At 42.4% G+C, this 23749-nt stretch overlaps 1 protein-coding gene across 6 annotated transcripts in view; it reads left to right on the top strand.

The window, feature by feature from the left end:
• CHKA (choline kinase alpha) overlaps window positions 1–23749 on the top strand; it is a 71679-nt gene that overhangs the window by 9754 nt on the left and 38176 nt on the right. For all 6 annotated transcript variants that reach the window (XR_012518222.1, XR_012518221.1, XR_005579808.2 and 3 more), the window contains exon 2: window positions 9444–9555. Coding sequence is in view for 3 of the 6 variants with exons in the window: in XM_039470829.2 (XP_039326763.1) it covers window positions 9444–9555 (112 nt within the window). In the remaining 3 variants the exon portion in view is untranslated. The remainder of the gene's footprint in view (window positions 1–9443; window positions 9556–23749) is intronic.

Below are 23749 nucleotides of genomic sequence, written 5' to 3'. Positions count from 1 at the left end.
TGCCTAGTACTCTTCCTGTCGGGTACTGACTGGGAGTCAGCCTAGGCTAGAAGGCATGCAAGCACTTTATGAGAAAGTGCCAGGGAGTACTGCTGACCATGCTTGGTGGAAGGACGTCCTAGGTGGGAAGGGTGGGCAGAGAAGCATGCTGTGTTCCGAGGACTGCACTAAGGACAGTGGCTTGAAATTTGTATTTTTGGAACACTTTCTGAGGTGGCCTGGGGGATATCTTAGAGGGGAGAGGAACCAGGAAGCTGGGAGAACAGAGAGGAGACTGCTATCGTGGGGACTGGGGGAGGACGCGCATTTGGGCAGGAGCAATGAGAATAGAAAGGAGGAGAGAATTTGGGAGATAGGAAGTGGACCAGGCTATTGGAAACGAGGCAGATTTTGAGCCTGGGTGAGTGGCAAAAAGGCACTACTGTTAACTGAAGTAGGCAAATCAAGAGGAAGAAATTATTTGGAATAGAGGAAGGAAAAGATGATATGTTGGGAATCAAGCTAGAGAACAAATTGGTGTTCAAATTTTGGGGAAGGGAAAATAGGTAAAAACTGCAGAAAGAATCATGAAAAAAGTAGAATAGTGGGGTGATTTTATCCCCCCGATTTGGTAAGGTTCAGACATGTTTTTACTGTTACCATGGTGGTGGTGGTATAGTTGGCATCTAGTGAATAGAGGGCAGGGTTGCTGCTAAACATTGCTGCAGTGCACAGGGCAGACTTGCCCCTCAGTATAGAATGACCTGGCCCCAGATACAAAGCGTCAAGGCTGAGCCATACTGGAGTAGAATTCTTAAGACTGAGCTTTACCCTTTCTTCCTTCTGGCATCCTCTTAAACATTAACCTTTGCTTTGCAATTGGTGCTGATAAGTGAACAGCATAAGATCTCATGCAGTCTTCACAAAAACCTCTGTTAGATACTGCTACATTATTTTATGGTGTGAAAACAGGCTTGGAGGCCTGCCCAAGGTCACACAGCTATTTTGTGCAGAGTCAGTACTCTACCTGGGCGGGTCTGTTATTTTTTTTTCTGAGGCAGGGTTTTACTGTGTTGCCCAGGCTGGAATGCAGTGATATGATCATGGCTCGCTGCAGCCTTGACCTCTCAGGCTCAAGCAGTCATCCACTTCAGCCTCCCAAGTACATGGAACCACAGGCTCATGCCACCATGCCTGGCCAAATTTTTTTATTTTTTATTTTTTTGAGGTGGACTCTACCTCTGTGGGCCAGGCTGGAGTACAGTGGTGTGATCTCAGCTCACTGCAACCTCTGCCTCCCAGGTTCAAGTGATTCTCCTGCCTTAGCCTCCCAAATAATAGTTGGGACTACAGGCATGAGCCACCACACCCGGCTAATTTTTTGTATTTTTAGTAGAGATGGGGTTTTACCGTGTTAGCCAGGATGGTCATGATCTCCTGACCTTGTGATCCACCTGCCTTGGCCTCCCAAAGTGCTGGGATTACAGGCGTGAGCCACCACACCCTGCCCTGCCTGGCTAATTAAAAAAAAAAAAATTGTAGTGATTGGGTCTTGTTATGTTGCCTATGCTGGTGTCCAGCTGCTGGACTCAAACAATCCTTTCAGCTTGACCTCCTGACGTGTTGAGATAGATTTTATAAGTGTTAGCCACTGTGTCTGGCCTAGCCTGTTCTTTTAATGGTACCTCCTGGCTTTTCTTGTGTTCAGAGAGCTGGGAGTTAAGACCCTCCTGATTATTCCATATAGATGCTGATGTTTTACTGCAGCACTTTTTTTTTTTTCACCTGAGCTGTAGCTGCAATTTGAATTTTAGATGGTTAGAAGAAATTTTTCAAAAATCTGCTTTTTTTCTTATTTTCCTTGTGCTATAAATTCAGTAGCTGTTTTGATATTTTGCTGTATTCTCTTTTCCATGTACCCAGCCCTGTGGCTTAAAGATCATTTTTCTGCTGAGGCACTTGTTATATTGTGAATTTTTTTTCTTTTATTCATTTTGACTTTTAGATGATATTCATGAAACTGTCTGCTGTATTTTCTCCTAGGTCCAGGCCCTCAGCCGTGGGGACTGAACCCTGTAGGTGATGGACTGGGTGCCCTGTGACTTATAGACAGTTTGCAGAGGTATCAGTGGCTTATTTGCTTTTCAGCAAAATACACTTGGTTACGTAACTTCTTACCTTAATTTACTAGGTGGAAATCTTTGTGTTACAGTTGGAGCAAACAGTTCCTCAGGTTTGTCATCTGCCTGACCATTCATTCAGCTGACTTACATACATGAATCCCAAAATATCCCCGTTGCTGAAAATGATAGGGGGAAAACTCCAAATAATTAAAAATAGATGTTTGACATTAGAGATGGTGTGTGTGTGTGTGTGTGTGTATTTTTTTTTTTTTTTGAGATGGGGTCTCACTCTGTTACCCAGGCTGTAGTGTAGTAGTGTGATTTCAGCTCACTTTCAACCTCTGACCTCCTGTGTTCAAGTACTTCTCTTGCCTCAGCCTCCTGAGTAGCTGGGACTATAGGCACCCACCACCATGCCCAGCTAATTTTTGTATTTTTAGTAGAGATGGAGTTTTACTATGTTGGCGAGGTTAGTCTCGAACTCCTGACCTCAAGTGATCTCCCCACTTCAGCCTCCCAAAATGCTGGAATTACAGGTATGAGCCACTGTGCCTGGCCTAGAGATGGCATATTTCAAGACCTTGGGCAGATTACTAAGTTGTATCACAGTAGCATGTAGCATGCATTTTTCTTGGCTTTAGAGTGTTGTAGAATGTAACAGGCATTTAATAACCTCTTTTTTTTTGAGACGGAGTTTCGCTCTTGTTACCCAGGCTGGAGTACAATGGTGCGATTTCGGCTCACCGCAACCTCCGCCTCCTGGATTCAGGCAATTCTCCTGCCTCAGCCTCCTGAGTAGCTGGGATTACAGGCACGCGCCACCATGCCCAGCTAATTTTTTATGTTTTTTTTTTTTTGAGATGGAGTTTCGCTTTTGTTACCCAGGCTGGAGTGCAATGGCACGATCTCGGCTCACTGCAACCTCCGCCTCCTGGGTTCAGGCAGTTCTCCTGCCTCAGCCTCCCGAGTAGCTGGGATTACAGGCACGCGCCACCATGCCCAGCTAATTTTTTGTGTTTTTAGTAGAGACGGGGTTTCACCATGTTGACTGGGATGGTCTCGATCTCTTGACCTTGTGATCCACCCGCCTTGGCCTCCCAAAGTGCTGGGATTACAGGCTTGAGCCACTGCGCCCGGCCAATAACGTCTTTTTTTTTTTTTTTAAGAGAGATTCACTCTGGCGGGGCGCGGTGGCTCAAGCCTGTAATCCCAGCACTTTGGGAGGCCGAGGCGGGTGGATCACGAGGTCGAGAGATCGAGACCATCCCGGTCAACATAGTGAAACCCCGTCTCTACTAAAAATACAAAACATTAGCTGGGCATGGTGGCGCGTGCCTGTAATCCCAGCTACTCGGGAGGCTGAGGCAGGAGAATTGCCTGAACCCAGGAGGCGGAGGTTGCGGTGAGCCGAGATCGCGCCATTGCACTCCAGCCTGGGTAACAAGAGCGAAACTCTGTCTCAAAAAAAAAAAAAAAAAAAAAGAGAGAGATTCACTCTGTCACCTAGGCTAGAGTGCAGTGGTGCGATCTTGGCTCACCCCAACATCCACCTCCTGGGTTCAAGCGATTCTCCTGCCTTAGCTTCCCAAGTAGCTGGGATTACAGGTGTGTGCCACCATACCCAGCTAATTTTGTATTTTTATAGAGATGGGGTTTCACCATGTTGGTCAGTTTGGTCTTGAACTCCTGACCTTAGATGATCTGTCCACCTCAGCCTCCCAAAATGCTGGGATTACAGGTATGATTCTCTGTGCGTGGCCAGAATTTTATAATTTTATAACCTGTGTATTTGATATAAGTGCTGAAGCATTGGAGCATTATTCATAATGTTTATAATTTTTTTTTTTTGAGATACAGTTTTACTCTTGTTGCCCAGGCTGAAGTGTAATGGCGGGATCTTGGCTTACTGCAACCTCTGCCTCCTGGGTTCAAGCGATTCTCCTGCCTCAGTTTCCCAAGTAGCTGGGATTACAGGCATGCACCACCATGCCTGGCTAATTTTGTATTTTTAGTAGAGATGGGGTTTCACCATGTTGGCCAGGATGGTCTCGATCTCTTGACCTCATGATCCGCCTGCTTTGGCCTCCCAAAATGCTGGAATTACAGTGTGAGCCACCATGCCCAGCCATATTTAAAGTTTTCTATGTGTAAGATCATTTTGTCTGTAAACAAGGATAATTTAACTTCATTTCCAATTTGGATACCTTTTTTTTTTTTTTTTTTTTGAGACGGAGTTTCGCTCTTGTTACCCAGGCTGGAGTGCAATGGTGCGATCTCGGCTCACTGCAACCTCCGCCTCCTGGGTTCAGGCAATTCTCCTGCCTCAGCCTCCTGAGTAGCTGGGATTACAGGCACGCGCCACCATGCCCAGCTAATTTTTTGTATTTTAGTAGAGACGGGGTTTCACCATGTTGACCTGGATGGTCTCGATCTCTTGACCTCATGATCCACCCGCCTCGGCCTCCCAAAGTGCTGGGATTACAGGCGTGAGCCACCGCGCCCGGCTTGGATGCCTTTTACTTCTTTCGCCTAGTTGTTCTGGCTATCATTAGAAGCTGAAGTGAATCTTTTAATTTTTGATTAACAATTTGTGTAAAATGACCTCTTTATACTGCTTATTATTCCCTTAGTATTCTGTTTTAGCGAATCATGAGTTGGTTAGTGATGCCTGCACCACTGGGTTTGGAGGGCAGGGGTGAGAATTCCTACCAGCAGATACTTCCTGCTCTTTTCTGTTTCCTTCCTTTCATTGTGCTGAGTGTGGAATAAGTGTGTTATTGTCACTGTATTTGAGATTTTGCTTGAGTATCTTGTGCCTCTCATATATATATATATATATATACATATATATATAAAATATGAGATATATATTATATATAATATATATATGAGATAGATATTTTAAATTAATTAATTAATTTCGAGACAGAGTTTTGCTCTTGTCCCAGGTTGGAGTGCAATGGTGCAATCTCGGCTCACTGCAACCTCCACCTCCTGGGTTCAAGCAATTTGCCTGCCTCAGCCTCTCCAGTAGCTGGGATTACAGGCATGTGCTACCATATCCAGCTAATTTTTGTAGTTTTGGAGAGACAGGGTTTCACCATGTTGGCCAGACTAGTCTTGAACTCCTTCCCTCAAGTGATCTGCCTGCCTCGACCTCCCAGAGTGCTAGGATTACAGGCATGAGCAACCACGTCCAGCCCATGCCGATCATATTTAATTATGACTTATAAAGGTGGTATGCCAGATGATAAAAGTTTGTGGTTTTAAAACTTACAAATCTTTGAGTGCACCTAAGGTTTTACTTGGGAAGATATTTTTGATAAATTATATGATAAATTGGACTGTTATATTTTTGCTACCATTTCTGGCATTTCTTCCCACCAGATTTTTTTTGTCCCTAGTTATATTATTTGATTCATTGGTAACTGGCTTTTTTTCTAGTTAAGTTTTCACAGTTTGGGTTATTGGTGCCAATTATGTTACTTCATTTATTTTGACTGTCACTAAAAAATAATTGACAATTTATTCACTAAGACCTGTTGAACAATAGAGGCTTCAGGTAATACAAAACAGATGAAGGGTTTCCGGGTTGTGAGCTTGTTTCTGGCCTAGCTAGTCTGCTTTCCTTCTTTAGCAGTACGGGAGTAAGCTTTGAATCAGGTTACACAATTTGGAACAGTACTTCATCTGTTTGCTTTTGCATTTGACTGAGATTTCCAGAGTATGTGACCGGAAGAAAAACTAGGGCTTTTAACTCTGTTTTAATGCCTGTTCTGTTGCTTGGTAGCCAGAAACTTAGGCTGGCTGTGACCAGACACGGCAGGGGGATTCTGATAAGCCACACAGTTGAGGCACCACCCCAAGTTTAGCAGAGAGGTTAAGGCTGCCTTTTGTTCCTTTGATCTACGCACCGTCGGCCTGCTTCACGGCTTGCTTTGGGAAAACGAGAACCTTGGGTTCTCTTTTATTTTTGTTCTTTTTTTTTTTTAATAGAGTCTCGTGCTGTCACCAGGCACCAGGCTGGAGTGCAATGGTGCGATCTCGGCTCACTGGAACCTCCGCCTCCCGGGTTCAAGCAGTTCTCCTGTCTCAGCCTCCCGAGTAGCTGGGACTACAGGCATGCCCCACCATGCCCAGCTAATTTTTGTATTTTTTTAGTAGAGACGGGGTTTCACCATGTTGGCTAGCATGGTCTCGATCTCTTGACCTCGTGATCCACCCGCCTTGGCCTCCCAAAATGTTGGGATTACAGGTGTGAGCCACTGCACCTGGCCTTTATTTTTGTTCTTCTTAATTAAGGTAAACAACCTTCTGGGAAAATAGATCCTGACTCTGCTATCTTGTTCTTAGACGCTCATGATGGTTTTTCATTTTAAGTAACCTTTGAAAAAACTTCTTGCCAGGCACAGTGGCTCATGCCTGTAATCCCAGCACTTTGGGAGGCCAAGGCGGGTGGATCACGAGGTCAAGAGATCGAGACCATCCTGGTCAACATGGTGAAACCCCGTCTCTACTAAAAATACAAAACATTAGCTGGGCATGGTGGCACGTGCCTGTAGTCCCGGCTACTCAGGAGGCTGAGGCAGGAGAATTGCCTGAACCCAGGAGGCAGAGGTTGCGGTGAGCCGAGATCGCGCCATTGCACTCCAGCCTGTGTAACAAGAGCGAAACTCCGTCTCAAAAAAAAAAAAAGAAAAAACTTCTTAAATATATCTTACTTAAATCTGGGGAAAATTGTGTTAGAAGCACATTCATATTTTTTAATTGGTAAGAAAAAAATGAGATATAGTTCACATACCATATAATTCACCCATTAAAATTATACAATCCAGTGGCTTTTAGTGTAGTCACAGATACTTGCAGCTGTTACCACGGTCAATTTTAAAATGTTTTCATCTTTCAAAAACAAACCTTGTTTCCTTTAGCCATTATCCTCTACCCCTGAGTACCCCCTCCCCACCAACTCCTGGCAGCCACTAATGGACTTTATCGATTTCCTTATTCTGACGTTTCATATGAATGGAATCATATAACATGTGGTCTTTTGTGACAGTCTTCTTTCACTTAGCATAATGTTTTGAAGTTTCCTGTTGTAGTATATATCAGTACTTCATTCTTTTTTTATTAAAGCTGTGGTAAAATAGGGCCAAGCACAGTGGCTCATGCCTGAAATCCTAGCACTTTGGGAGGCGGAGGTGGGTAGATCACCTGAAGTCAAGAGTTTGAGACCAGCCTGGACAACATGGCAAAACCCCGTCTCTACCAAAAATACAAAAATTAGCTGGTCATGGTGGCATCTGCCTATAATCCCAGCTACTTGGGAGGCTGAGGCAGGAGGAATCTCTTGAACGTGGGAGGTGGTGGTTGAAGTTAGCAGAGGTAGCACCACTGTACTCCAGCTGTCTGAAAAAAATAAAAATAAATTAAATAAAACTGTGGTAAAGCCAGGCACGTTGGCTCAAGCCTGTAATCCCAGCACTTTGGGAGGCCGAGGTGGGTGGATCACGAGGTCGAGAGATCGAGACCATCCTGGTCAACATGGTGAAACCCCGTCTCTACTAAAAATACAAAAAATTAGCTGGGCATGGTGGCACGTGCCTGTAATCCCAGCTACTCAGGAGGCTGAGGCAGGAGAATTGCCTGAACCCAGGAGGCAGAGGTTGCGGTGAGCCGAGATCGCGCCATTGCACTCCAGCCTGGGTAACAAGAACGAAACTCCGTCTCAAAAATAAATAAATAAATAAATAAATAAAAATTAAAAAAAAAATTTAAAAAAAACTGTGGTAAAATAAGCAGCATCAAAAATACCATTTTACCAATTTTAAAATTTATAGTTCAGTGGCATTAAGTACATTCACATTGTGCTACCGTCACCACCATCTGTCTCCAGAATGTTTTCATCTTCCCAAACTGAAACTTTGTACCCATTAAACTTAAACCAACTCTCCATTTCCACCTAGTTACCCTTATATTAAAAAAGTTATTAGCTCTGTCAGAATCTGTTTTCAGTTGTAAGCCACTACGTTTGTAGTAATTTGTTATAGCAGTGATAGGACACGGAGACGTTTGTGTCATAGGTTTATAGAGAGTAGTCCTGATAGAACGCGACTTTGCAACTCACACAGCTACTATGACATCTGTTTTTTTGAGATACAAGTCTCGCTCTGTCGCCCATGTTGGATACAGTGGCATGACCTTGGCTCACTACAATTTCCACCTCCCAGGTTCAAGCGATCTCCTGCCTCAGCTTCCCAAGTAGCTGGGATTACAGGTGCATGCCACCACACCAGGCTAATTTTTGTATTTTTAGTAGAGACAGGGTTTGTTTCACCATGTTGGCCAGGCTGGTGTCAAAACTCCCAATCTCAGGTGATCCACTCTCCTTGGCCTCCCAAAGTGCTGGGATTACAGGTGTGAGCCACCACATCTGGCCTTCTATGACATCTTTAATGTGGCACATGGTGCCCTCCAGCTTTGCCTCCTATCTCTGACAACTCTTCATGGTTAGTTACAAGCAATAACTCTGAAGCTGTATGCCTGGATTTGATTCCTGATTTAGCTACTTACTTGGTGTGTGTGATTAGAGTATTGAGGTCTCCTGTTTTATCTGAAGGCCCTAGGGAACAGCTAATGTTGCAAGTTTTTGAAAAAGCTACTAGTCAGAATCAGTTGACAGATTTTTAGTTACAGTAGCATAGAAGATCTTGGAACAATTAATACCTGTCAAATGAAAGGGGAAGGTTTAAATATTACTTCAAGATTTTAATGGGAGGCCGAGGCGGGTGGACCACGAGGTCAAGAGATTGAGACCATCCTGGCCAACATGGTGAAACTCTTTCTCCGTTAAAAAATACAAAAATTAGATGGGCGTGGTGGTGCGCGCCTGTAGTCCCAGCTAGTTGGGAGGCTGAGGCAGGAGAATTGCTTGAACCTGGGAGGCGGAGGTTGCAATGAGCCGAGATGAAGCCACTGCACTCCAGCCTGGAGCCTGGCAACAGAGTAAGACTCTGTCTCAAAAAAAAAAAAAAAAAAATTTTAACCCTACTAATTACAAAAATATAATGGAGATTTTGGATTCTAGAAGAATTGAGTTTGCAGGTATGTGGGAAGGGGGTTTCTTCATTCTCAATTTCAAAAACTTTTCCCCACCTCGAATCTAGAAAAACAGATAGGGAATTAGTCTGTTTTTAATGTGACTGGTGGAGTTAATTGAGAGAATAAATTGAGACAAGGTAACGGTTTTGTAACCCTGACTTTTCATCCATATTTATCCAAAAAGAGTGATTTAGCTCACCTTCAATGCGGATACTTACTGTCCTGTCCTCTTACTTTCGACAGAGGTGGCCTTAGCAACATGCTGTTCCAGTGCTCTCTACCTGACACCACAGCCACTGTTGGCGATGAGCCTCGGAAAGTGCTCCTGCGGCTGTATGGAGCGATTTTGCAGATGGTGAGTTGGTAGGCTACTTTGGGAGGGGGAGAGCCTGTTGACATTTTAAATCCTGAGATACCTGGAAAGAGATTTTAAACACTTAATGGTGTTACTAAAGATATTTAAGTATCTTGCTTTTTCTTTAACTTGGGCTGCACAATTTGGTTTGCATTCTAAGTTAATTCCTGGTTTTTTTAGTTGTTATTTATTAGTAAACTAGTATAAGTATTCCCAGTTTTACATCCAGAGAAGGTACAACGTTGGTTAAATCTTTAATAATGCTTGATGATTCTTGGTTCTACATATTGATTAAAATTTTCAGCTCAGATTTAGATTGTAAAATTTTAATGTGGAAAAGGTATTGTTTTTATAACATAATCAAAAAGATCTTAGAGGGTAGTCCCAGTTAACAAAGTATGATCTCAACGAAGCTGAATTTAGTAACTGTTTCTCTGAGATTTCTTTAAAATTTTGAATAGTTTGTTGCAGTCATAATCTTTCTAAATTTTTATATTACGTGAGTAATCTAATTCTTAATTAAAGTACCTATTAAATTATCCAGTTATAGGATGTCCCAACTTGTCTGGGTTTATTATTATTATTATTATTAACGTCATGAATTTACTATTTCATTGACCCCCAAAGAAAGGTTTGGTTGATGTATTTCTTTTTTTTTCTTTTTTTTTTTTTTTTTGAGACGAAGTTTCGCTCTTGTTGCCCAGGCTGGAGTGCAATGGTGCAATCTTGGCTCACTGCAACCTCTGCCTCCTGGGTTCAAGCGATTCTGCTGCCTCAGCCTCCCAGGTAGTTGGGATTGCATATGTCACTGTTCCGGCTAATTTTATATTTTTATTTATTATTTATTTTTTAATTTTTATTTTATTTTATTTTTTTGAGACGGAGTTTCACTGTTGTTACCCGGGCTGGAGTGCAATGGCGCGATCTCGGCTCACCGCAACCTCCGCCTCCTGGGTTCAGGCAATTCTCCTGCCTCAGCCTGCTGAGTAGCTGGGATTACAGGCACGCGCCACCATGCCCAGCTAATTTTTTGCATTTTTAGTAGAGACGGGGTTTCACCATGTTGACCAGGATGGTCTCGATCTCTTGACCTCGTGATCCACCCACCTCGGCCTCCCAAAGTGCTGGGATTACAGGCTTGAGCCACTGCGCCCGGCCTCTTTCAATTTTTATTTGATTTTTGAGATGGAATCTCACTTTGTTGCCCAGGCTGGAGTTCAGTGGTGCAATCTCAGCACACTGCAACCTCTACCTCCTGGGTTCAAACGATTCTCCTGCCTCTGCCTCCCAAGTAGCTGGGATTACAAGCAGATGCCACCACATCTGGGTAATTTTTTACTTTTAGTAGAGATGGGGTTTCTTCATGTTAGTCAGTCTGGTTTCGAACTCCTGACCTCAAGTGATCTACCCACCTTGACCTCCCAAAGTGCTGGGACAGGCGTGAGGTACTGTGCCTGGCCAAGTTGATGTATTTCTATGGTAGGATTTCTTTTTTTTCCCTGAGACAGAGTCTGGCTCTGTCACCTAGGCTGGAGTATAGTGGCACAATCTTGGCTCAGTGCAACCTCTGCCTCCCGGGCTTAAGCAATTCTCCTGCCTCAGCCTCTCAAGTAGCTGGAATTACAGACATGCCACCACACCTGGCTAATTTTTGTATTTTTAGTAGAGACAGGGTTTTACCATGTTGGCCAGGCTGATCTCAGACTCCTGATGTCAGGTGATCTGCCTATCTTGGCCTCTCAAAGTGCTGGGATTACAGGTGTGAGCTCTCACACCTGGCCTCTGGTAGGATTTTGATACCTGTTTTAATCATCTTTGGAAGGGCTCTTTTTTTTTGAGGCGAGTCTCGCTCTCACCAGGCTGTAGTGTGGTGGCACAATCCTGGCTCACTGCAACTTCCATTTTCTGGTTTCAAGCAATTCTCCTGCCTCAGTCTCCTGGGTAGCTGGGACTACAGGCATGTACCACCATGCCCGGCGAATTTTTTTGTATTTTTTGTAGAGATGGGGTTTCACCATGTTGGCCAGGATAGTCTTGATCTCTTGACCTCGTGATCCACCCACCTCAGCCTCCCAAAGTGCTGGGATTACAGGTGTGAGCCACTGTGCTCATCCTGGAGGGGCCCATTTTTATCTTAATGAAATAGAGCAGAGTAATTTTCAAACTAAATTTTTTTTTTTTTTTGAGACGGAGTTTCACTCTTGTTACCCAGGCTGGAGCGCAATGGCGCGATCTCGGCTCACCGCAACCTCTGCCTCCTGGGTTCAGGCAATTCTCCTGCCTCAGCCTCCTGAGTAGCTGGGATTACAGGCACGCGCCACCATACCCAGCTAATTTCTTGTATTTTTAGTAGAGACGGGGTTTCACCATGTTGACCAGGATGGTCTCGATCTCTTGACCTCGTGTTCTACCCGCTTCAGCCTCCCAAAGTGCTGGGATTACAGGCTTGAGCCACGGCGCCCGGCCTCAAACTAAATTTTTTAAGAGACCAGTTTATTTCAGCTCAATCTAAAAAGCAGGTTATACCCATGTCTCTGATATTTGATAATATATTTAGAAATATTAAAGTTCAAATTGGCAGTCTAGATGTTAATTCATTAAAAAAATTATCATAACGTGAAGAAACCCTTTAATTGGATAGCTTTTCCTTGACTCTGTCAAGCTGTGAAAATGGTTAAGATCTAAAAATGCTGGGAACAAGTTAGCATGTTTTAAGGTACACAGCTATTCCACACATGTGTGCACTTGCTAAGGACATCTGATGTCACTTTGTAATTAGGTACAGATAGCTGGCATCCAGCTAGGACCGCAGTTGATCCTAACTGAAAACACTGACCCCCTTGCTGTTAATACACAAGCAGAAAAGATTCTTGTGTTCACCATGCAGCTTGGTTTTAAATTGAATCAAGTTATAGTTTCAAAGTACAGTTTTTGAAATATTTAATTGTTATTTTGGCACTTTTACTGATCAGCGTTTATTTTTTGAGATAGGGTCTCACTTTGTCACTCAGGCTGTAGTGCAGTGGCACAACCATGGCTCACTGCAGCCTTGACCTCCTGGTCTCAGGTGATCCTCCCACCTCAGCCTCCTGAGTAGCTGGGACTACAGGGGTGAGCCATCACGCCCAGCTAATTTTTGTATTTTTTGTAGAGGCGGTGTTTCACCATGTTTCCCAGGCTGGTCGAAAACTCCGGGGCTCAAGTGATACACCTGTCTCGGCCTCTCCAAATGCTAGGATTACAGGCATGAGCCACTGCGCCTGGCGTGATATGTCTTGATAGTCATTTTTTCTTTGAGGACTGTTTACATTCTTCAGCAATTAAGAATAATAGATGCTGAAATTACCTGTGATATAAAACTATTGTTTAAATCTGATTTATGACGATTTCATTTCTATTTATAACTTAAATAGAAGCATTTTAAATGTGTAACGAGGTGGTCCTCTGTGGGCTACACTAGCCTGGGAGTCTAATCCTGTGCTCTAGAGCAGTGCTGCAGTGATGGAAGTGATGGAGTGTTCTGCATCTGTGCTGTCTGGTACACTCGTCACCAGCCACAGGTGACTAGTGAATACATGGAATGTGATAAGTGTGACTGTTGAACTGAATTTTAAATTGTATTTAATTTTAATTAATTTAAATTAAAATAGTCATGTGTAGCTTGTGGCCATTGTATTGGACAGCCCAGCTCTAGAATGTTCTGGTTTATTATATGAATCACTTAGTAAATACCAGCTGCAGCATAGCCTATGACTCTTGGCAATTAGCCTTTCTGTAATCAAGATTAATTGTCAATTGTTAGTCTTTTTTCCATTTCGAAATTTTAGCAGTCTGGAAGAATAACCTGACAGTAGTTAAATACGATAGAATTGTCTGGAAATAAAATTTGTTTGAACAGAATTCTATGGCCATATTTATTTCTAAGAAAAACTATTAAGTAACTAAAAAAAAAAAAAATAGAATAAGCCAGTTAAAATACAATTAACTCTACGAAACTAATAGAATGGAGTATGTTTTATGTATCATTCTAATTTTGAGGGGAGGCACCCTACATTTAGCTTCTCAAATTTTTTTTTTTTTTTTTTTGAGACGGAGTTTAGCTCTTGTTACCCAGGCTGGAGTGCAATGGCGCGATCTTGGCTCACTGCAACCTCCGCCTCCTGGGTTCAAGCAATTCTCCTGCCTCAGCCTCCTGAGCAGCTGGGATTACAGGCATGCGCCACCATGCCCAGCTAATTTTTTGTATTTTTAGTAGAGACGGGGTTTCACCATGTTGACCAGGATGGTCTCGCTCTCTCGACCTCGTGATCCACCCGCCTCGGCCTCCCAAAGTGCTGGGATTACAGGCTTGAGCCACTGCGCCCGGCCTCAATTATATTTTTATTAGGCAAATGTTAAATGAGTTTCCATTCCTGAAGCTGTATCTACTGATGAAAGGTGGAAACCATATTTGAAAGCACCTTGGATAAGTTAGGGCTGGATGTGGTGGCCCACGCCTGTAATCCCAACACTTTGGGAGGCTGAGGCAGGTGGATTGCTTGAGTCCAAAAGTTTGAAACCAGCTTTGGCAGCATGGTGAAACCCTGTCTCTGTTAAAAATTAGCTGGGCTTGGTGGCATGCGCTGGTAGTCCCAGCTACTTTGGAGGCCGATGTGGGAGGGTCCCTTAAGCCCAGGAGGTGGAGGTTGCAGTGAGCCAAGATCACCTTACTGTACTGCAGCCTGGGGGACAGAAAGAGACCCTATCTCAAAAAAAAAAAAAAAAAAAAAAAAAGGGAAAATGAGTAATTTTCGACATAGATGATAAGATAAAATAATTATTTTCTACATAATTAATAAGTAACTTTCTACATAGATAATAATTTCCTCTGACAATCTGACAGTTGACATAGACAACAAACTCATTTTTGTTGGAAAAAAAGCCATTTCTTTGCGTTGTAGGTAGGAATCTATATTTTCAATATAATTATTCACTTGGTGGATTCTTAGTTCAAGCACACTTTTTTGGTTGTAGTTTAAGCTTAGTAAACCATGAAGCCTAGAGTCTCAGAGTTAAGTATACCTGTTTCCTAGCAGGCATACTAGTTGCCATTTAGGGTTTCAGATACTAATGGCCATTGGAGACTGTTGGTCATTGGGAGTATTGTAACAACATGAGGGGAACCAAAATCAAGAACTCTGAAAGATAGCTATGGTATGAAAGAAGGAAAGTAGAGAGCAGGCTTTGAAGCTCCTAAAATGCCAGCCAGCAACAGCTGCTGTGTGCTTTAGAAGCTGAGCTGCCATAATACGGTGCTGGGGGTTTTACATTCCTCTTCAAATATTTTCAAATGAGCTTTAGAGTTTCTATTATTTATTTTTGCTGGGGTCTAGGTGTGATGAAATTGCTGATATATAGCCAACTCTTTAGAATGAATCTGGCCTATAATGGCAGGGGATATTTGTGGTTTACAGTGAGGGTGTTGGTTCCTATCACAACAACAACAAAAAGCCAGAATTGTTAATAAATTGTCAGGATTTGCATTAATTGAGAGATGTGCTGAGCAAATACAGAGCCCCAAATAATAAATCACATTCGTTTCATAAAATTATGGGTTAAAGAGAGAATTAAATATGGTATGACTCAAATCTTCTGCTTTCCTTCTTTTTACCCTACCTTACAGGAAAGCATACACACATCCTTTCTATACATGTATGTGTATTTATACTAATATAACTGGTATCCTCCCCCAGCCAACTTTATAAATGCAGCTGTAGCATCCTTTAAGGTGGGTTAGAATTCACTCCTTCTTTGAAAAATGTTAATTGAAGACTGTTGCACAAATAATAGGCCTATGTATTTTCTGAGAATATTTTGCATTTTTGCTTAATTATATGACAGATTTAGTTTAGTATGTCCCTTCTTTCTATTTCCCTTCCTCGTTTTAAGCTTTTGAACATTTTACTTCTGTGAGTCAGAGGTAACATTTTACATGTTCTTTGATCAACAAATGATTTACAACTGATTTAGTTTAAAATAACTAGATGCTTCTCAACTTTCTTTTTTCTTCATCTTGGCATTGTGAGATGTCTAATTTCCTTTATTTCCTTAGTGACAGTGAAATGACTGCTCTTTGGTACAGTTCTCTAAGGGTTAAGTGCCAGAAAACCAAGGTAAAACTTTCTGATTGGGTTCAGCCCCACAGCTTCTGTCCCACAAACATCTGTCCTTTCCAGCCCTTGTTTCTAAGATGAGACAGAAGCAAACTTCCTGACTGTATTCTGGAGGTTTTGTTTAGGATTTCTGTTAGTTTTAGGGGGCTTATGAAAAATTCCTGTGTTTGGCAAGATCAAGAATGGGTCCTTTTGAAAATGTGAACAAGATAAGATACATACAACTATAAAATATTATTTGTAGGGAAATTTTTAAACATAAAAATATTGGGCTGATCTTAAAATAATGCATGTCAGTATAATTTAGTGTCTGTTTTACATAGACTATCTTTTATTTTAATGGAAATAAGGTTATTTTCATTAGCTGCATAGCTGATGAAAACCAAACTCAACTGTAGAACTACCCTGAACTAAAGGAGGATGATTTAGAAGTTTTGAGAAGTAGTAGTTCAGCCTTTGTATTGTGGAAAGAGATAAAATTGCTAGAAGAGAGCGTAAATGTATAAAATTAGTTATAAATGTAACTTGATTTTTTTCCTTTCTGATACTGGGAAGGAACATGAGCTCTGCAACGTCCAGTAGCAGCCTTTTCAGAGAAGCAAGTTTGGCTGATTACAAATAACCAGTTTGCTTATTTATCATGAATTGTGGAAGACACAAATGTCAGTACGTATTGTTCATTCAATGTAACCTGTGCCAGTTGGCGGAAGTCTCAGAGGATTGCTTTGTCTCTTCCTCTGTCAGAACAGTGACTCTGTGTTAAGCCACTTCCTTCTGTGCATGAATGGAGAGATTTGGCCTCACCGTTATGAGCGGTCTCACAGGCATGAATGTTTATAATACACATCAAAGATCTCTCTTGAATGTTGTCTGGAAAATTGTTTCTGTTTGTTTTTTGAGTAATAGAAGGCTAATATTAGTGGTTGTTTGAGTACTAACAGTAATAAAATTAAAGGCATCAAGGCACAACGCAGATATGTATTAGCAACTCAAAAGAGTAAAATTTGAGACACTGTCCTTTTTGAATCTAGAAAACAAATGTCTTCCTCCCTATTTTCTCTTAGCCCAGCTCAATTAAAAATTAAGCTACAATAAAATATGAAACAACTCATAGTATTAAACTACTGGCTACTAAGAAATCAGCTGCTTAAAACTATTTCTTTATGGAACTAAGGTCACACCATGCGGAGACCAGTATTGCTGGTGCCCTTTGAAGGAGTCATGTCCCTGGTAACTGAATTCTGTGAATTGTCACTTTTTCCTCATTGCGTTACGGTCATTAGGAGTTTAAGTTGTTCTGTTCACTCTGCTTTAAAAAAGTTCCCTTATACTTTCGAGTATGATGTAATTATGTATTCCTAAGGTGGTCAAAACTTCCCTCCTAGAAGTAAAACATTTTTTTAGTGTTGTGCATTCCCATTTGGTCTAACCTAATATTTCTTTAGCTGATACTCTCCTAAGATAGTTGCCAAATTACTACCAATAGTCCTTCCATACCTGCTTTGGTGCCTTCTTTTGATAACCAAATAAACCACAGACTACTATGTCTAATTTTGACATATTCAAAGTGTCTTTGTCTTGCTGGTCTTAAATGTTTGGGATTTATAGCATGAAGCCAATGCAGATTTCTGGTTCGTGGAACGATGGTGTGACCGCAGCCCACCCCTCTTTGGGAAGGAATGTCTTTATGTTGGGTGGAGTGAAGGGCGTTGGGGGTAATGTACCACTTTAGCTGTATGTGCATGTGTTCTCTGCTGCAGGCTTGTCCATGCGATCGTGCCTGGAGCACTCTGGTTTCCAGGTGACAGACACGATTCACGGTATAGTATGAGACCTCTGAAGTTGGAGCATTCTCTACAGCTTTAATTTCTTTTAGTTCTTGGATTCAAGAAATGCTTTTTAAAAAAGAAAGTTGTAATGCTTGTTAAGTAGCACCAGCTACAGTTTGTGCTGTGCTTAAAGAGGTACAGTGATTAAGATTTCAGAATGTTATGTAATAAATATATCACCTTTTTTGTTTGTTTGTTTGTTTTTGGTCCAAAGCAAATCAGATCCCTTTCTTCTGTTTCCTCAGTAGAAAATGACAAACATTTAGGAATTTTAGAAATTGATGGGCCTCAACTTGATAACTTAATTGAAGTACTTAAGTCCTTCCTTCATACCACTTTCAGCACTAAGGAAACACCATATATATTTGATATTTTAGTCAGAATTAGAAACAAGCAAACTTTCTTCTTTGTCCTTACCAGTTAGTATACTTTCATATGTCTTAGCTGGGTACCTGAGACCTTAGGGAGTTCTGCAGTGCTGATTTGTTGTGAAAGCATGTCAGCCTGGCCGGAGAACTGAAGGTACACTTCCCGTAAAAGTGAAGGCACACTCCCTTTAAAAGTGTTGCTTGCAAGTTAACCCTCAGGGTACTTATATCGAAGGTGTTTTATTTAGTCTTGAAAGTCTGAGGAGTGTTGGGTCAGTAGGTTGCTCTGGATCAGACATAGATTTTGAGAAGGTTCTGAAATGGGCCTTTTAAAAACCTGGGCTTCCATTCACCTGTCTTTGTACTGGCTTATGTTGCCTAAAGTGTGTTAGAAGTACTAGTTTCCTAGTGATGTTCATCAAGTCATCCAATTTTGAAATTATTAGTGTCTGAAAAAATCAAGCTGTTTCAGAATGGTCCTTGATATAATTGAAGACACTCTAGAGACAACATAAAGTGTTAGAAATCACTTATCTGTTTAAATTCTCATCATTCATATGTGCTCATTAAATAATCACATAAGGTATACTTTAAATCATTGCATTGAGATCTCACATTTTAATGTGTTCTGTAAAATATTTTCAGAAAGTGCTATAAGCAGCTGGGCATGGTGACTCATACCTGTAATCCCAGTACTTTGGGAGGCCGAGGCAGGTGGATCTGAGGTCAGGAGTTCAATAAAGTATAAATACAGGATGACTTAATTTTTTTCATAGAAATCAGGAAGAAGTAAGGCTAGGTTCCATGGTAACTCTGAGAAGAAGATATATTGCAAAGAAAGTATACTGCAAAATGTTAATTGAAAGAGTCTCATGACTACTGCACCTTCTATAGAGTCATGGTTCTCATGCTTTTTCCTGTCCCACTTCACCTGAGATGGAACATAGCCGCATCATTAACAGGGACTTGGCAGGCCAGGGATTTTTTTTTTTTTTAAGCCGGATTCTTGCAGTGTTGCTCGGGCTGGAGTGCAATGGCATGATCTTGGCTCACTGCAACTTCCACCTATTGGGTTCAAGCGGTTCTCCTGCCTCAGCCGCCCGAGTAGCTGGGATTACATGTGCCTGCCACCACACCCAGCTAACTTTTTTGTGTGTTTTTAGTAGAGATGGGGTTTCGCTGTGTTGACCAGGTTGGTCTCAAACTCTTGATCTCGTGATCCACCTGCCTGAGTTTTCCAGAGTTCTGGGATTACAGGCGTGACCCATCATGCCCAGCTTAGGCCAGGGTTTATAACAGATGCCATTCCTGTGTAAAATAATTTCTCTCCTAGAGGGTTGAGTGCGGCGAGATAACCAGGGTGGGTGTTAGGGATCTCCGAAGCCACAGTCTGCACAGTAAAGAAAGAAGTTCATGCCACTCCAAGACCAAATGAGCATCACATCTACTGAACTGAATCCAAATGATGCACCACATCCTCCTATTCTCAGGGTGAATATGATGGCCTGGGAGTTGCTCAGTACTCAGCTCATGAAGATAATATTAGATCAGTAGAAAGACGGATTATTTTCCTAGATCAAAATTTAGGAATTTAGGTACCCTAGAAACTGAGTCTAGCTAACAGTAGAATTATTCTTTTTTTTTTTTTTTTAAGGAGTTTCGCTCACTCTTGTTGCCCAGGCTGGAGTGCAATGGCATGATCTTGGCTCACTGCAACCTTTGCCTCCGAGGTTCAGGCGATTCTTCTGCCTCAGCCCCCTCAGTAGCTGGGATTACAGGCATGTGCCACCACACCTAATTTTTACATTTTAAGTAGAGTCACCATGTTGGCCAGGTTGGCCTCAAACTCCTAACCTCAGGTGATCCGCCTACCTTGGCCTCCCAAGTGCTGGGATTACAGGCGTGAGCCACTGCACCCAACCAGGATTATTGTTTCTTATTTATTTATAGGTATCAATGCATTTTTAAAAGTCAGCTTTCTGTTTACATAAAACTTTTAAAAGAGACAGTAAAGCAGAATGATCTATTTAATTATTTTTTTGTGATGAAGGGCTGGTAAGAAGAAGAGAATGTCATCTATGTTTCTTGTTTTTCTTTTTTTCATAAAAGGATAAGGATGACAAATTGTTTTCTATAAAAAGTCTGTACTCTTAAAATCATCTTAGTTCAGCAGCCACCATTATATTTAACATAGTGCCTATTTCCATATTATGATTTTTGTGTGTGTGTGAGATGGAGCCTCACCCTGTTGCCCAGGCTGGAGTGCAGTGAGTGGTGTGTTCTTGGCTGACTGCAACCTCCGCTTCCCAGGTTCAAGCTGTTCTCCTGCCTCAGACTTCCAAGTAGCTGGGATTACAGGCTCCCGCCACCAAGTCCAGCTAATTTTTTGTATTTTTGTAGATACAGGGTTTCACAGTGTTGGCCAGGATAGTTTTGAACTCCTGACCTCAAATGATCCTCCCGCCTCAGCTTCCCAAAGTGCTAGGATTACAGGCATGAGGCACTGTGCCTGGCTCATATTATGATATTACCCATAATTGATAATGATTTGATTTCTTTTTTTTTTTTTTTTGAGACGGAGTTTCACTCTTGTTACCCAGGCTGGAGTGCAATGGCGCGATCTCGGCTCACCGCAACCTCCGCCTCCTGGGTTCAGGCAATTCTCCTGCCTCAGCCTCCTGAGTAGCTGGGATTACAGGCACGCGCCACCATGTCCAGCTAATTTTTTTGTATTTTTAGTAGAGACAGGGTTTCACCATGTTGACCAGGATGGTCTCTATCTCCTGACCTCGTGATCCACCCGCCTCAGCCTCCCAAAGTGCTGGGATTACAGGCTTGAGCCACCGCACCCGGCCATGATTTGATTTCTTAAATAGCATTTTCAATTTATTATGCCCTTGATGACATGCCATTCTTTGTAGCTGATTCATTCACTTTTTAAAATCTGTCCCACAAGCAGCTCATGTAGTAGTGGACCTTTAAAGATACTTTGAAGATAAATGTTTCAGATGTTACAGATGTTTTAAATGATAGCTAGATAGTACTTTATGCCACTTTCACCAATTCTTACTATACACAGACTCTAGGTGAAACTGAGATGTTTCATCTCCCAAATGGGGTATTTATTCATTTAGTCATAAACCTGCTTCCCTCAGTATTAGAGAAGTCTTTTTTTCTGAGACAGTTTCGCTCTTGTTACCCAGGCTGGAGTGCAATGGCGCGATCTCGGCTCACCGCAACCTCTGCCTCCTGGGTTCAGGCAATTCTCCTGCCTCAGCCTCCTGAGTAGCTGGGATTACAGGCACGTGCCACCATGCCCAGCTAATTTTTTGTATTTTTAGTAGAGACGGGGTTTCACCATGTTGACCAGGATGGTCTCGATCTCTTGACCTCGTGATCCACCCAAAGTGCTGGGATTACAGGCTTGAGCCACCGCGCCTGGCCTTAGAGAAGTCTTTTATTAAGCACTGGCCAAATGATGTTTATTTTTTCTGATGGCTTAAATAGGTTAAAAGAAATACACCTGCTATATTGTGGAACATTAGGTAACTCAAAGTAGACTTTTGAATCCTAAAATAAATAACACAAAATACAATAAAGGGATGTCTCCTCCTTGGCCCTATAGTTGTCTTACTACTTATTGATTTTCATTTTATTTTATTTTATTTTTGAGACAGAGTCTCGCTCTGTTGCCAGGCTGGAGTGCATTGGTGCCATCTTGGCTCACTGCAGCCTCTGCCCCCTGGGTTTAAGCGATTCTCCTGCCTCAGCCTCCTGAGTAGCTAGAACTACAGGCATGCACCACCACAACCAGCTAATTTTTGTATTTTTAGTACAGATGGGGTTTCACCAGTTGCTTAGGATGGTCATGATCTCTTGACCTTGTGATCTGCCTGCCTCAGCCTCCCAAAGTGTTGGGATTATAGGCATGAGCCGCTGCACCTGGCCCATTTTATTTTAATTAATTAATTAATTTTCATTTATTTATTTATTTATTTTTGAGACAGAGTCTCACTCTGTTGCCAGGCTGGAGTGCAGTGGCACGATCTTGGCTCATTGCAGCCTCTGCCTCCTGGGTTTTCCTGCCAGGATGGTCTCGATCTCTTGACCTCGTGATTCGCCCACCATGGCCTCCCAAAGTGTCAGGATTACAGGCATGAGTCACTGAGCCTGGCCCATTTTATTTTTAAAGTATGAAATAGAACATTTTGAAAACCAATGCTCTATAATACGAACATAGTGTACTACTTTTCATAGTCTTATTTAAAATAGAAGGCCTAATTAGCCAGGCATGGTGGCTCACACCTGTGTAATCCCAGGTACTCAGGAGGCTGAGGTGGGACAATCACTTGAACCCAGGAGGTGGTGGTTGCATTGAGCTAAGGTCGCACTACTGCACTCTAGCCTGGATGACAGAGCAAGACTCTGTCTCAAACACAAAACAAAACCAAAAGGCAAAAACAAACAAACAAAAAACAAAACCCAAAACAACAACAAAAACCCAAAGCCTTAAAATGTAATTTTTTTTTTTTTTTGAGACAGAGTTTTGCTCTGTCACCCAGGCTGGAGTGTAATAGCACAATCTTGGCTTATTGCAACCTCTACCTTCCAGGTTCAAGTGATTCTCCTGCCTCAGCCTCTCCAGTAGCTGGGATTACAGGCGCCCACTACCATGCCCAGCTAATTTTTTATATTCTTGGTAGAGAGGGGGTTTCACCATGTTGGCCAGGCTGGTCTTGAACTCCTGACTTCAGGTGATCTGCCCACCTCAGCCTCCCAAAGTGCTGGGATTACAGGTGTGAGCCACTATGCCTGGCCAAAAATACAATTTTGTTAGAAAAGTAACATTTGGCCGGGCGCGGTGGCTCAAGCCTGTAATCCCAGCACTTTGGGGGGCCGAGGCGGGTGGATCACGAGGTCAAGAGATCGAGACCATCCTGGTCAACATGGTGAAACCCCGTCTCTACTAAAAATACAAAAAATCAGCTGGGCATGGTGGCGCGTGCCTGTAATCCCAGCTACTCAGGAGGCTGAGGCAGGAGAATTGCCTGAACCCAGGAGGCGGAGGTTGCGGTGAGCCGAGATCGTGCCATTGCACTCCAGCCTGGGTAACAAGAGCGAAACTCCGTCTCAAAAAAAAAAAAAAAGAAAAAGAAAAGTAACATTTGAAACCTTGTACCAAATGTATTTATTATCAAAATAATACATGCTTTTAAGCACTTTTTCAAGTATAGAAGTATTTTTTTTTTTTTTTTTTGTGAGATGGAGTTTCGCTCTTGTTACCCAGGCTGGAGTGCAATGGCACGATCTTGGCTCACCGCAACCTCCGCCTCCTGGGTTCAGGCAATTCTCCTGCCTCAGCCTCCTGAGTAGCTAGGATTACAGGCACACGCCACCATGCCCAGCTAACTTTTGTATTTTTAGTAGAGACGGGGTTTCACCATGTTGACCAGGATGGTCTCGATCTCTTGACCTCGTGATCCGCCCGCCTCGGCCTCCCAAAGTGCTGGGATTACAGGCTTGAGCCACCGCGCCCGGCAAGTATAGAAGTATTTAAAGTAAAAATGAAAGTCCTCTATTTTCTTATTTTGTTCCCTAGCTAATATAATTTAGACTTGCGGGAATTTAGATCTTAAATTTAAAAGTTCTTGGCCAATCAAAAAATCTTTTTACGCTGGTCATGGTAGATCATGCCTATAATCCCAGCCCTTTGGGAGACTGAGGCGGGAGGATCACTTAAGCTCAGGAGTTCAAGACCAGCCTGAGTAACATAGTAAGACCCCATTTCTGCAAGAAAAAAAAGAAAGGCCAGTTGTGGTGGTCCTGCTATTTGGGAGGCTAAGAC

The sequence above is a fragment of the Saimiri boliviensis genome, chromosome 6 (assembly GCF_048565385.1).
Source record: "Saimiri boliviensis isolate mSaiBol1 chromosome 6, mSaiBol1.pri, whole genome shotgun sequence".
NCBI classification, from domain to species: Eukaryota; Metazoa; Chordata; class Mammalia; order Primates; family Cebidae; genus Saimiri; species Saimiri boliviensis.
This window is presented reverse-complemented; position numbering and strand designations above follow the sequence as displayed.